The sequence below is a fragment of the Marmota monax genome, unplaced genomic scaffold (assembly GCF_021218885.2).
Source record: "Marmota monax isolate L192 unplaced genomic scaffold, Marmota_monax_Labrador192_F-V1.1 WCK01_AAM20220418_F8-fsc00043, whole genome shotgun sequence".
NCBI classification, from domain to species: domain Eukaryota; kingdom Metazoa; phylum Chordata; class Mammalia; order Rodentia; family Sciuridae; genus Marmota; species Marmota monax.
In genome coordinates this window covers 14,461,340-14,475,045 of record NW_026691982.1, presented here as the reverse complement: position 1 = coordinate 14,475,045, position 13,706 = coordinate 14,461,340, and the positions used below count along the sequence as shown (strand labels likewise).

Here is a 13,706-nt window from a genome sequence, read left to right as displayed (position 1 = left end):
ATATTTTGATATATTAAATCTTTCAAATGCACACAAGTCTTTTTGTTCTGATTATTCATTAGGTTTTTGGCTGGGTAAACTGGGTCTTATGTAAAAATCCCTAGTGAACATTCTTCATCTGTGATAAATTTTGCTGTCCTTTTCCACTCATTTGATTCAATTCATTTAAAAACATATTTCATAATCAGGGACAAATATATAGCATAATAAAGAATGACCAAAACTCATAAAATAGTCATTTTATGGGTACTGTGTCTGTTTCTTTTTTTTTTTTTAATTCTTCATGGGATTAAAGTTTCTGTCCCAGAGAGAAGAAAAGTGTATTTTTGCAGATGTTTTTTGAGATCTGATGCTCTAGACCGAGTTGGTATTCACATCAGAGAGTTCTTACTACATGTAGCAAGCTCAGCTTCTGTGCTGGCCTCAGTTCCTTGGAAGCCTTTGTTAGTTTTCTGAGTCTATGGATTTTTTTTGTCTCCTTGTTTCCCTGACATTGACTTTGTAGCAGTTTTCATTATTAATTTTGTGTAATATTCAGAAGGAAAGTAATTTCTGCTTCACACCAGAATGTTGGAATACTGGAAGTTTTTCTTCCTCCCAATGTAGCTTCTAATTTTTCTATTCCCTTTATGAGTGCATATCTAAACAATATAATCCAATATTATGTTCCTGTGAAGTAGCTATCTTCTCTTTTCTATTCAGTTATATTGTTCTCATCTCTACTATCATCCCACTCCAGCTCACAAAGTGTAGGTCAGTGCACATTCTAGAATCATGATTGTCATTCTCCTGGTGGTTGTAATTTGGTCCACATACTTATCCACTTTTCTTCATTTGGATTCCCTAAATGTTTCATTGCCTGTAGTTTTAGGGAAAAGAATAAGCCTTGAAAATTTTAGTGGATTATAACTCAGAAACAAACAAACAAACATAAAACAACAACAATAAATGAGCCTAAGTACATAAGTATACTATCTGAATTGGTGTAAAGGTCAGGAGTTGGCACTTGAAAATTTACATATCAAATGTAATGAACCAAAGACCACAAATATGTATTAGAGAATTTTAAAACATGTCAAGAAGATCTGAAGAGAGTATCCTAATCTTGAGATAGTCTGGGGCTTTCATAAAGTTTTAGAGCAGATATAGCAATAATTGTAAAGAATTGGGAAATTCTATCATTATTTCAAATTGTCTATTGTTTGTTATTTTAGTAACCTTAGAAAAGGAAATAGTATTAAAAATATGATGACAAAATTATTACAATTTCTCATAACCTAGCATCATTTATGGGATATTTTTACTTTTAATTTATGGGTTCTGTCAGATGGTTTAATGCAAATAAAGCTAGGTTTACAACAACAGTCACATACTCCTTATGCTTTGTTTTTCCATCTGTTGCTTGATATATCCTTGGAGAGACTAAAAAGTAAGAAAAAGTCACAATTATCACAGATAATAGATGCAAAATTTTTGTCATTTAAAGCAATTTAGAAATATGACCAATAATCAATGAATATTTTGGGGGGTCCACTATGGGTTTCTTTGGTAAAAATAAATTCAAAATCTATATTACAGACTCTATAAAGATTAAAACATGTTTTTTTTCACTTTTCAGATATGATTTTGCGACATGGTTACACCACAGACTATTTATTTCTTGGAAATTTTATTTATACGGTAAGATTACTCTTGTGCATTAAATCACTTATTTAAAATTAAAACAAATAAATCACTTTATCAAATGTTATAAGGCAGTATCCTATGAATTTTAAGATTCTCTCACTCTAATGTCTTTTCCAAGAAGAAACTATTATAGCAGTTGCTTACATATATTTCTAGAAATATAAACTTTATTACAAATATATGTTACCTCCCTCCCTACTTTTTTTTTATAAGTAGGGAATGCTTCTCAATGTCTCATTTTTCCCACTATATAGCATGCCTTGCTGATTTCAAATCAACCCATAAATATTTACATCATCCTTTTAGGGTTGCTTGTATGAGTAACTTGCCCTTATCAATTTAGCTAGTCTGCTATTAGTGGACATTACTGTTATTTTTGGTCCTTTGACATTATGAACAATACTGCAAAGACTATTCGTATGTGCCAGAAGTAAGTATATCTGTAGGATAAATTTCTAAGAGCTTAATTGCTATATCAGATGGTAGCATGAATTTTGAAAGACATTACCAAATATTCCCCCAAAGAGTACACGAATTTAGTAATAAGAACATCAATTTCCCTGAGTCCCATGGGCAGTGATCTTATCACACTTTTTCATCCAAAAATGATAGCCTATTGCAGTTTTTGCTTTGAGAGCAATCATATTTGTGTGATTATAAATCAATTCCTTTTTTTTCTTTCCATGAACTGCTTGTTGTTGTATTTAGTTCTATTGGGATGTCATTTTTTTTTCTTGTTATTGTGTACCTATACGTACATACCATTCATCTATTGAGGGAAACCTAGGTTGGTTCCATAGCTTAGCTATTGTGAATTGAGCTGCTGTAAACATTGATGTGGCCGCATCACTATAGTATGCTGACTTTAAGTCTTCTGGGTATATATCAAGGAGTGGGACAGCTGGGTCAAATGGTGGTTCCACTCCAAGTTTTCTGAGGAATCTCCATACTACTTTCCATAGCAGTTGCACCAATTTGCATTCCCATCAGCAATGTATGAGTGTACCTTTTCCCCTACATCCTTGCCAACATTTATTGTTGCCTGTATTCTTGATGATTGCCATTCTGACTGGAATGAGATGAAATCTTAGAGTAGATTTGATTTGCATCTCTCTAATTACTAGAGATGTTGAACACTTTTTCATATATTTGTTGATCAATTGTATTTCTTCTTCTGTGAAGTGTCTGTTCTAACAGACATATATAGAATATTTCACCCATCAGCTATGATTCTATACTTGGAAGACCCTAAAAGTTCCATCAGAAAACTCCTAGAACTAGTAAATGAATTCAGCAAAGTAGCAAGATATATAAATCAACACCCATAAATCAAAGGCATTTCTGTATACCAGTGACAAATCCTCAGAAAGGGAAATGAGGAAAACTACCCCATTCTCAATAGCCTCAAAAAAATTAAAATACTTGGGTATCAACTTAATGAAAGAGGTAAAAGATCTATATAAAGAAAATTACAGAACCCTAAAGAAATCAAAGAAGACCTTAGAAGATGGAAAGATTTACCTTGCTCTTTTATAGGACAAATTAATATTATCAAAATGACCATACTTCCAAAAGCACTATACAGATTTAATGCAATTCCTATCAAAATCCCAATGGCATTCCTCATATAAATAAGAAAAGCAATCATGAAATTCATCTGGAAAAAATAAGAGACTCAGAATAGCTAAAGCAATCCTTAGCAGGAAGAGTGAATCAGGTGGCATCACTATACCAGACTTTAAACTATACTACAGAGGAATAGTAACAAAAACAGCATGGTATTGGCACCAAAACAGACTTGATAAACCAATGGTACATAATATAGGACACAGAGAATAACCCACAAAAAATACAATTATCTTATATTAGACAAAGGTGCCAAGAACATGCATTGGAGAAAAGATAGCCTCTTCAACAAAATGGTGCTGGGAAAACTGGAAATCCATATGCAACAAAATGAAATTAAACCCCTATCTCTCACCATGCACAAAACTCAAAATGGATCAAGGACTTAGGAATCAACCAGAGACCCTGCGTCTAAGAGAAGAAAAAGTAGGCCATAATCTCCATCATGTGGGATTAGGCCCCAATTTCCTTAACAAGACTTCTGTGGCACAAGAATTAAAATCAAGAATTAATAAATGGGATGGAATCAAACTAAAAAGCTTCTTCTCAACAAAAGAAACAATCTGTGAGATGAATAAAGAGCCTATATCTTGGGAGCAATCCTTTATGTCTCACGCATCAGATAGAGCACTAATCACTAGGGTATATAAAGAACTCAAAAAGCTAAACACCAAAAAAACAAATAACCCAATCGATAAATGGGCCAAGGACCTGAACAGACACTTCTCAGAGGATGATGTACAATCAATTAACAAATACAAGAAAAAATGTTCATCATTGCTAGCAATTAGAGAAAGCAAATTAAAATCACTCTAAGATTTCCTCTCACTCCAGTCAGAATGGCAGCTATTATGCATCAAACAACAATAAGTGTTGGTGAGGATGTGGGGAAAAGGGTACACTCATACATTGCTGGTGGGACTGCAAATTGGTGCAGTCAATATGAAAATAAGTATGGAGATTTCTTGGAAAATTAGGAATGGAACCACCATTTGACCCAGCTGTCCCTCTCCTCGGTCTATACCCAAAGGATTTAAAAACAGCATACTACAGAGACACAACCACATCAATGTTTATAGCAGCACAATTCACAATAGCTGTGGAACCAACCTAGATGCCCTTCAATAGATGAATGGATAAAAAAAATGTGGCATATATACATAATGGAATATTACTCAGCAATAAAAGAGAATAAAATCATGGCATTTGCAGGTAAATGGTTGGAGTTAAAGAAGATAATGCTAAGTGAAGTTAGCCAATCCCAAAAAACCAAATGCTGAATGTTTTCTTTGATATAAGAAAGCTAATTCATAGTGGGATAGGGAGCGGGAACATGGGAGGAATAGACGAACTCTAGATAGGGCAGAGGGATTGGAGGGGAAGGGAGGGGGCATGGGGTAATTAATGATGGTGGAATGTGATGATCATTATTATCCAAATTACATGTATGAAGACATAAATTGGTATGAATATGCTATGTATACAACCATAGATATGAAAAATTATGCTCTATATATGTAATAAAATTGTAATGCATTCTTCTATCATATATAAATTTTAAAATTTACATAAAAAAGAATATTTTACCCATCAATGAGCAAATATACTTTCTTCTCAGCAGCATATGGCTCCTTCTCTAAAATAGATAATATCTTATGACACAAAGCAACTCTTAGGTAAATACAAAAATCCACAGAAGATACTCTTTTGATTTATAGTGGTTTCAATTTACCCTGCTCAACTGTATTTTTTTTATTAATAGCACTCAGATTTCTAGGTAGAATCAAGTCTTCCATGGTATTTATAAAAAAAAGTAAATATAAGAGCTTATAACATAAGTGTTGATTTGAGTCGTATGCTAAAGAGTTCCTAAACACGTGCATGTATTAGAAAACACTACATCCTCCTTAGAGCTAAAACCCAGGAGAACGTTTATCAACTTAATGACATTATAGTCCACCAGATGTGAGGATGAACGGGGGGGGGGTGTCAGGAAAGGAGCAGGAGACATGAATTCTAATGGAAATTTTTTTTACATTTTTTATTTTATTGTCTTTGCCTTCCCATCTCACCTCTCACAGTATGTAGTTGTTACTGTTTGTCTGAAAGCTGGGCTGGAGACAACATCTTGGAATAGAGTAAGTATACTTCAGGAGTTTTTCTAAATCCATTGTTGTTGCTATGTGCTGACTTACTTTTAATCTTTAGAAAAATAATAAGCTTTTGTTTGTTCTCCATACTCTATTTGATTTTGCATATTCAAATAATGATTTAAACTGGATGAAGGCATATTATTCATCTAATGTCTTTAGGATATTTGTTTTCCTGTTCTACATTTGAAATAGATTCAATTTAGCATACTATAACTGAGATACTTCATTTACTATTATTATCCAAGTTCAGGATTAAAACAGAAAATTTAGCTAATACAGAAATTTAAGTAAATACATATTTTCCATGCCTTTCAATGTGAATGCTATTATTGACAGTTTGGTTTCTATTCTTTCAGTCTTTGTTCTATGTATGTTAACTTTTTAAAACAAGAATAAAATAATAGCTAGGCCAGAGCACATGTGTAATCCCAGAGACTCAGGAAGCTGAGGAAGGAGTTTGAGGCCAGCCCAGGCTACTTAGACCCTAGTCAACTTCGTAAGACCCTCTCTCAAAATAGAAAAGAAAAAGGACTGGGGTGTAGGTTACTGGTAAAGTGCCCCTGGGTTCAATTCCCAATATCAAAAATTTTTAAAAAAAGATTATAATGTAGCTAAGGTTTTGTAATTTACTTTTTTCACTTAATAATAGTTAACATTTTCCCATCTATTTAATCTGCTAGCTATGAATGAGTTCTTTTCCAACTAATACTCAAAACATTTACAGAAGGGGCTGGAAGATGTACTCAGTCATAGAACACTTGCATAGATGCTCAGGCCCTGGGTTTGGTCCCCAGTACTGAAAAAAAAACCACATAAACAAACAAAGATTTTTTGAGAGGAAATGAATTTATATTAGCTTGTAACTTTTTTTTTTTGTACCAAGGATTAAACTCAGGGGCACTCGACCACCAAGCCACATCCCTAGCCCTATTTTGTATTTTTTTTAAATTTAGAGACAGGGTCTCACTGAGTTGCTTAGCGCCTCACCATTGCTGAGACTGACTTTGAATTCATGATCCTCCCGTCTCAGTCTCTTGAACCACTGGGATTGCAGGCATGCGCCACCGTACCCAGCTAGCTTGTCACCTTTTAAGAGCTAAGATGATGTAGTGTATCACATATTCTCTGATGTAATCAATTTGGAGTTCTGACCACAACAGTATTTCCAACTGGATCTTGACATTCGGTTATGAAAAAACATATTACATTAGCAGCTCATAAAACATACAAATGCGTGTTATTATACCACCTTAACCATTATGTAAATATAGAAACAATTATTTTCTATTTCTCATTCTAATTGTCAAATCCTCTCCAATAAAGAATGTTTTCTAGGTTTAGGATCACTTATGTCTGTACATACTGAATCTCACTTTTTTTATTCATAAATATTTCTTTGTTTACTTGTTTATTTAAAGTCCATAGCAAAAGTAGCAAAAAAGGGGGGCCTTTCTTGTCGCCTGTGTTGCCCCATGTTCCTGCTCTCTACCTCCCATTGAGGTTAAGAAGGAGTGTGGTAAAGAAAAAAAGAAGAGAAGGCATTGGTTGCCTACCCTGTGGAGATGATGGAGTAGGTGTTCTGGGGCTTCTTGTTGGGGAAGAGGAGGATACTGGAAGTCACATTTAGGTGCAAGAACTAAGCAGGGCAGAGAAGTAGCAAAATGCCTCTCAAGAGCAACATGGTGGCTTGCGACCACTCCCGAGTCCCATCAGGAACCCATACTAAACCATACTGAAATGCCTAGCATTACAACTAATGCATTGTGTCAATTACAAGGGAACCATTATGAAGATGCATTGTTGTATGTATGTATTTATTTATTTTAGTTGTAGATGGATACAATACCTTCATTCTATTTATTTATCTTTATGCGGTGCTCGGGATCAAACCCAGTGCCTCACACATGCTAGGCAAGCACTCTACCACTGAGCCATAACCCCAGCCCCTGCATTGCTGTTTTTAAGTTTCAAAGTTCCCAGTTTTCGCCTGATCCTCTTTTCCACCATCTTTATGTGGAAATCATCTTTAATCATCCTTATGATCACAGGAAGACCCTTTCTGGAGACCAGTTCTGTTTACTTTAACCAGAGAGAGGAATCATTTGACTAATAGGTTACCTTTTAAAAGAATGTGAAAACTTGATTTTGAAGATAACTTACAAACACATAGCAACCAACACTCTGAGAAACAGCAGACTGGTCTTTTCCACTGTTACATTTGTTGTTTGAACATAATTAAGCAACAAGCACTACCTAACAGGATGAGAGCACTTGAGCCCATTATAGAATTTGGCACAAGTTCCCAGACCCAGACATTGGCAGTGATCTTTCATCCAGTTATCTCTACTAGGCTAATGTGCATCATTCAGTCAGTGTCACAATGTCTGTCATTGTCTCAGAGCTACTTGTACAGAACAAGAATGATTTGGTCATTTTTAAAAGATCTCTTCCTGATTTCTGTTCAAATATTTTACCTTTACTGGAAAAGCTCTGTATTAAAAATAGACAAAAGCAGATAGCCTCAATAAGTCACCCATCACTTGTATGGACTGAGAGTTGGCCGTTTTCACTGAAGACACAGAATGTCACTTGGCTTAGGTAACTGGGGTACCATTGTTTAAGATACATTAACCAGTGATTCCTTGTTTCTGCAGCAAAATATTCTGAAAAGAATGTGAGAAACAAAACCCCAAATTTTAAGTAATTGAACGATTATTGATATTTTCTCATGAAAACATCTGAGATGAACAAATGTATTTTGTTAGTTGATATAATTACCACCCTCCCTCCTTTTAAATAGAAAAACTCATGCCTCTGTGGTTCTCTTCTTTCTGCAGTTTAGTCATGTGGCAATTTGGGGAAGCATAATAAGCTGGATGTTGTTTTTCTCAGTTTATTCTTCCTTCTGGCCCATCTTCTCTGTTGCTCCTGAAATGACAGGACAGGTTAGTCCTACCAACTGTGAGTGTCTTTATATTCTGCATGAAAATTGATCCTCTCTAACAATATGAACTGATGCTAACAACTTCCAAAATTATTTAGGAAAAAAAGATAAAAATAAGTGTAATGAGAAGTAGTTACTGATTCAACTAAATTCTGAAATACTTATAAAAAAATATTATATCCAAAATCTTATTATTTTAAACTATCCAAATCAACCACTTTTCCCCAAATTTGTGTTTTTTGTGTATATAAGCGATAGTAATGGCTGAATCATCTAAAATAGCTAATATTGTAATTATATTTCTCATGTAATATGCTATGTGCTCAAATTATTTGTACTTGGTAACACATGCATGGAATTAGGAAATTATTATTATTTAAAATATTTAGAATAGCCATTCTTCAGTTCTCAAAATAGAATACATAGTCTAAACTTCTAAATATTTTAAACCTACATGGAAGCTGTTATTTTACTTATATGAAACTTCAGAGCATATTCTAAAAATGTTATGCTTTTTTATGTATTTTTAAATTCTACTGTGTTTATGCCTCTTGTAGGCATAGGGATTAGACCACATTCTTATAAAGTGAATCACAGAATTCTATGATATGGGAATTATAGGTGAACTTGATACAAACCCACTCAATTACTAAGTGAAGAAATGCGAGTCCAGATTTCACTAGCTAAATCCCTGTGTTCTTTCCACTAAACAGCCATCCTTTTTACCCCTGCCTATCTCTGGGGATATAGGAGATGATGACTGTACCCCCAGGCTTGGGACAGCCCAATGCCAGTACATGAGAATTATAAAGGATCTTCTTGCTTTAGCCCATGACTGAATGGCTGATATTGAAAGAGATTGAAAAAAGAACTGTAAAAACTGGACAACATATAAGAAAAGAATTGTTGGAAAGCATTAGTAAGTAACAAACAGACATAATACTTAAGGGTCTATGATTCTTGGAAGAAGGGACATTTTTAACATTATACTTATCTATAGAGAACATTCTCAAGTCGGTAGCTTCTACTTACACATTAAGAAACTAGAAAAATAAAAACCAACAAGAAAGGAAATAATAAAGATTGTAAAATACTTGAATAGACACTTTATCAAAGAATAGAAATGAAAAAAGTAAATGAAAAGATGTTCAACACCATTATTTATTAGGTAAATACAAAATACAAACTAAAACCAAAATGAGACATCAGTATACAACTACTACGAAGGATAAAATTATATAAGAATGATACAAACAACATGTTGGTAAGGATGTGGAAGCAAGAAGAACTCTTATGGACTGCTGGTAGAAATGTACATTGATAAAACTGTCTTGGAAAGCTGCTTGGCAGTTTCATACAAGTTTCACACACCTTTTGTAAGGTGGGTACCACTAAACTCCACTCCCGGGAATTTACTCAAAGTAAATGACAGTGTATACTAACAGAAAGGCTTGCACGTTAATTTTCATGTCAACTTTATAGTAATGGCTGAAAACTGGAAACAACCCATATGTCCATAAATGGGTGAATGAATAATCACATACCATACCATAGAATATTATTCAGAGATAAAAAGGAAGAAATTATTGACACATCTAACATCATTGATGAATCTCAAAATAATGATTTTGAGATAAATAAAGTAGCCCAAGAAAGAAATAAAAAGAAAGAGAAGGAAGAAAGAAGAGAAAGAAGAAAGAAGAAACAAATTGTATAGGTTTGGCAAGAACTGGCATTTAATCAGGAGCATAAGGGAAGTTATGGGGATGGTAGATATGTTCTTGATTGGGATAATGATTTCAAGGATATTTGCTCTAGTTTTTTAAATTCTGTATAACATTATGATACATTTTGACATAATCACAAATGCATAGAATATAATTTTCTTTAATTCAGTCCACAGAACTTCCCCCCTTCTCCTCTCTCCCTTCTCCTGTTCCCTTCCCTCTTTCCACTGATCTTTCTGTAATTTATATATAGATTTTTTTAAATTACTGTCTTGAGGGCATACTTGATGCTGGGATTCACTATTCTATATTCATATATGTACATATGAAAGTTTGGTTAGATTCATTCCACTGTTCTTTCTTTTCCCCCATTCCTCCTTCCCCTTTCTCCACCCTCTTTGTCTACTCCACTGATCTTTATTTTGATGAAATTGCCTCTCCTTTTTTTTTACTGTCTCTCTTTCTTTCCCCTCCCCCACCAACCCTTTATTTAAGATTAGTTTTCACATATCAGAAAAAAACTTTCAACCTTTGACTTTATGGGACTGGCTTATTTCACTTAGCATGATAGTCTCCAGTTCCATCTATTTAGCAGAAAATGCCATGATTTCATTCTTATTTATGGATGAGCAAATTCCATTGTGTGTGTATATACCATATTTTGTTCGTCATTCACCTGTTTAAGGGCACCTAGACTGGTTCCATAGTTTGGCTACTGTGGATTGTGCTGCTATAAAGATTGATGTGGCTGTGTCATAACAGGCTGATTTTAAGTCTTTTGGTTATATACTGAGGAGTGGGATAACTAGGTCATATAGTGGTTCTATTCCTAAATTTTTGAGGAATATCCTTACTATTTTCCAGAGTATTGCTCTAATTTAAAGTCCCACCAAAAATATATGAGTGTACCTTTCCCCCCACATCCTCACCAACATTCATTATTTGTCTTCTTAATAATTGTCATTCTGTCTGGAGTAATATGAAATTTCAATGTAGTTTTAATTTGCATTTCTCTAATTGCTAGAGATGTTGAACAATTTGTTTGCCATTTGTGTTTCTTCTTTTGAGAAGTATCTGTTTAGTTTAGTTTTGCTTTGTTTTTTTGTTTTTTGAGTTCTTTGTATATCCAAGTTCTTAATACCCTTATCTGAGAAGCAGGTGGCAAAGATATTCTCCCATGTTCTCATGCTCTTGTTTCCATCACTTGTGTGGAAATTTTTTAATTTGATGCCATCCCACTTATTACTTTTTTATTTTATTTCTTGTACTTTAGGACTTGTGTTAAGGAGATCAGTTCCTGTGCCAACATGTAATTGCAGGGTTTCTGTTCTAATTCCTAGATTTTTTTTTCTTTTTTTGTACTGAGAATTGAACTCAGGGGCACTTGACCACTGAGCCACATTCCCAGCCCTATTTTGTATTTTATTTAGAGACAGGGTCTCAATGAGTTGCTTAGCACCTTGCTTTTCATAAGGCTGGCTTTGAACTTGCAATCCTCCAGTCTCAGCCTCCTGAGCAGTTGGGATTGCAGGCATGTGCCACCATGCCCAGCTAATTCCTAGATTTTTGATACACCTTGAGTTGAGTTTTATGCAGAGTGAGAGATAGGGATCATATTTAATTCTTCTTCATATGGATTTCCAGTTTTCCCAAGACCATTTGTTAAAAATGTAAACATACATTTCTCTTTGTTTAGTATTAGATAACTGTATTTATGTGAGTTTGTCTCTGTTTCTTCTATTCTATTCCAGTGGTCTTCTTATGTTTTGGTGCCAGTACCATGCTGTTTTTTTTTATTATAACTCTTCAGTATATTTTGAGGTCTGGTATGGTGATGCCTTCAGCTTTGCTCTTTTTGATAATGATTATTTGGCTATTCTGGGTCTCTTATTTTTCCCAATGAATTTCAGAACTGCTTTTTCTATTTCTGTGAATAATGTCATTGGAATTTTGATGGTAATTGCACTGAATCTATATAGAACTTGTGGTAGTATGGACATTTTGACAAGAATATGTCTCTCCAAGAATATGGGAGGTCTTTCCATCTTCTAAGGTTTTCTTCAATTTCTTTCTTTAGAGTTCTATCATTTCATTGTAGATATCCTTTACCTCCTTTATTAGAGTATATTTTTGAGACTATTGTGAATGGGATAGTTTTCCTAATTTCTTTTTTCAGGAGATTCTTTATTGGAGTATAGGAACACAATTGATTTGAGTGCTGATCTTGTACCCTCCTACTTTGGTGAAGAATTTTAGAAGTCTTCTAGTGGAGTTTTATGCATCTTCTAAATATAGAATCCTGCCATTAACAAACAGAGATAATTTGAGCTCTTCTTTTCCTATTTGTATCCCTTTAATTTCCTTCTCTTACCTGAATATTTTCACCTAAATCATTAAAATTTGGTTTTGCCTTTATCATTTTTCTAAAATTGATTTTGCAAAAGTTACAATGAATCACTTACAATCAAATCCATTGAGAACTGGATCTCGCAGCTTGAATTTCTACTTTCTCACTTCCATACTGCCCTAGCCCTGTTTTCTTAGGATTTTTGGTATTCCTCATGACTCATCCAATCCTCTGACTAGTCCTTCTCAGACTCAAAGACAGAGCAGAAACTTGAGGTGACATTGACTGTCCAGGGTGTATTAAATACTGATGTAAGACTGGGAGACAGAACACTCTATTTCAACAATCTCATTGGGATGTAGTGTTTGGGGGGCCTATCGGGGTTATAAAAGAGAGACTCTACAGTAATTCAGGAGCCACAAAGTGTTGCCCCTTCTTGAAAGGAGACAAGAAAATTCAAAGACAAAAAGTAATAATATTTGTCATCTGTTTGGTTCCTGGGCTCTAAGTCTTTATAAGAAAAAGACACCTTCCTCCCAGCTGAAGAATCCCAAACCAATACAATCAAATGAAAATTCATGTGGGTTTTGGGGAAATGTCTTGAATTCCTCCCAAAAAGTAATTATAAAGCCATTCACAGTATATTGTACTTTTCCAGGTACAATATACTCTTACAAAAGAAAAATTACCCTACTGAAGATATAAAGATTCTTTAAAAAGTCAGATTATAGCACAGTAGATTAAGAATGAGAAATTAAAATGCCATCTGAAAATGATAATTAAAGTAATTTAAAAGTAAAATATGCAAATTTTAAAAGACACTGAAGGAGAAAATACAGATACATTTGACAAAGAACCAAAAAGAAGTTATTTAAAGAAAAATATGTAATCAACTGATATTATCTGGCTGAATCATTTCTAATAGGGAAAATTGTAGTATGAAATGCATATATTAAAAGAAAGCCTGAAAAAAAATCAACTTAAGCTTCCAACTCCAAGAGCTAGAAAAAAGAATCAAACCTCCAGCCAGGTGTGGTGGTGCATACCTATAATCCTAGTGGCTCAGGAGACTAAGGAGGATCACAAGTTCAAAACCAGCCTCAGCAACAGTGAGGTGCTAAGCAACTCAGTGAGACCCTGTCTCTAATAAAATACAAAAAAGGGCTGGGGATGTGGCTCAGTGGTTGAGTGCCCCTGAGCTCAATCCCTGGATCAAAAAAAAA

General features: G+C 34.3%; 1 protein-coding gene across 1 annotated transcript in view; it reads left to right on the top strand.

The window, feature by feature from the left end:
- LOC124095283 (phospholipid-transporting ATPase IB-like) overlaps positions 1-13,706 on the top strand; it is a 132,812-nt gene that overhangs the window by 102,275 nt on the left and 16,831 nt on the right. The window contains exons 21-23 of the mRNA XM_058580449.1: positions 1,619-1,680; positions 5,394-5,450; positions 8,303-8,410. Of these exons, the coding sequence (XP_058436432.1) occupies positions 1,619-1,680; positions 5,394-5,450; positions 8,303-8,410 (227 nt within the window). The remainder of the gene's footprint in view (positions 1-1,618; positions 1,681-5,393; positions 5,451-8,302; positions 8,411-13,706) is intronic.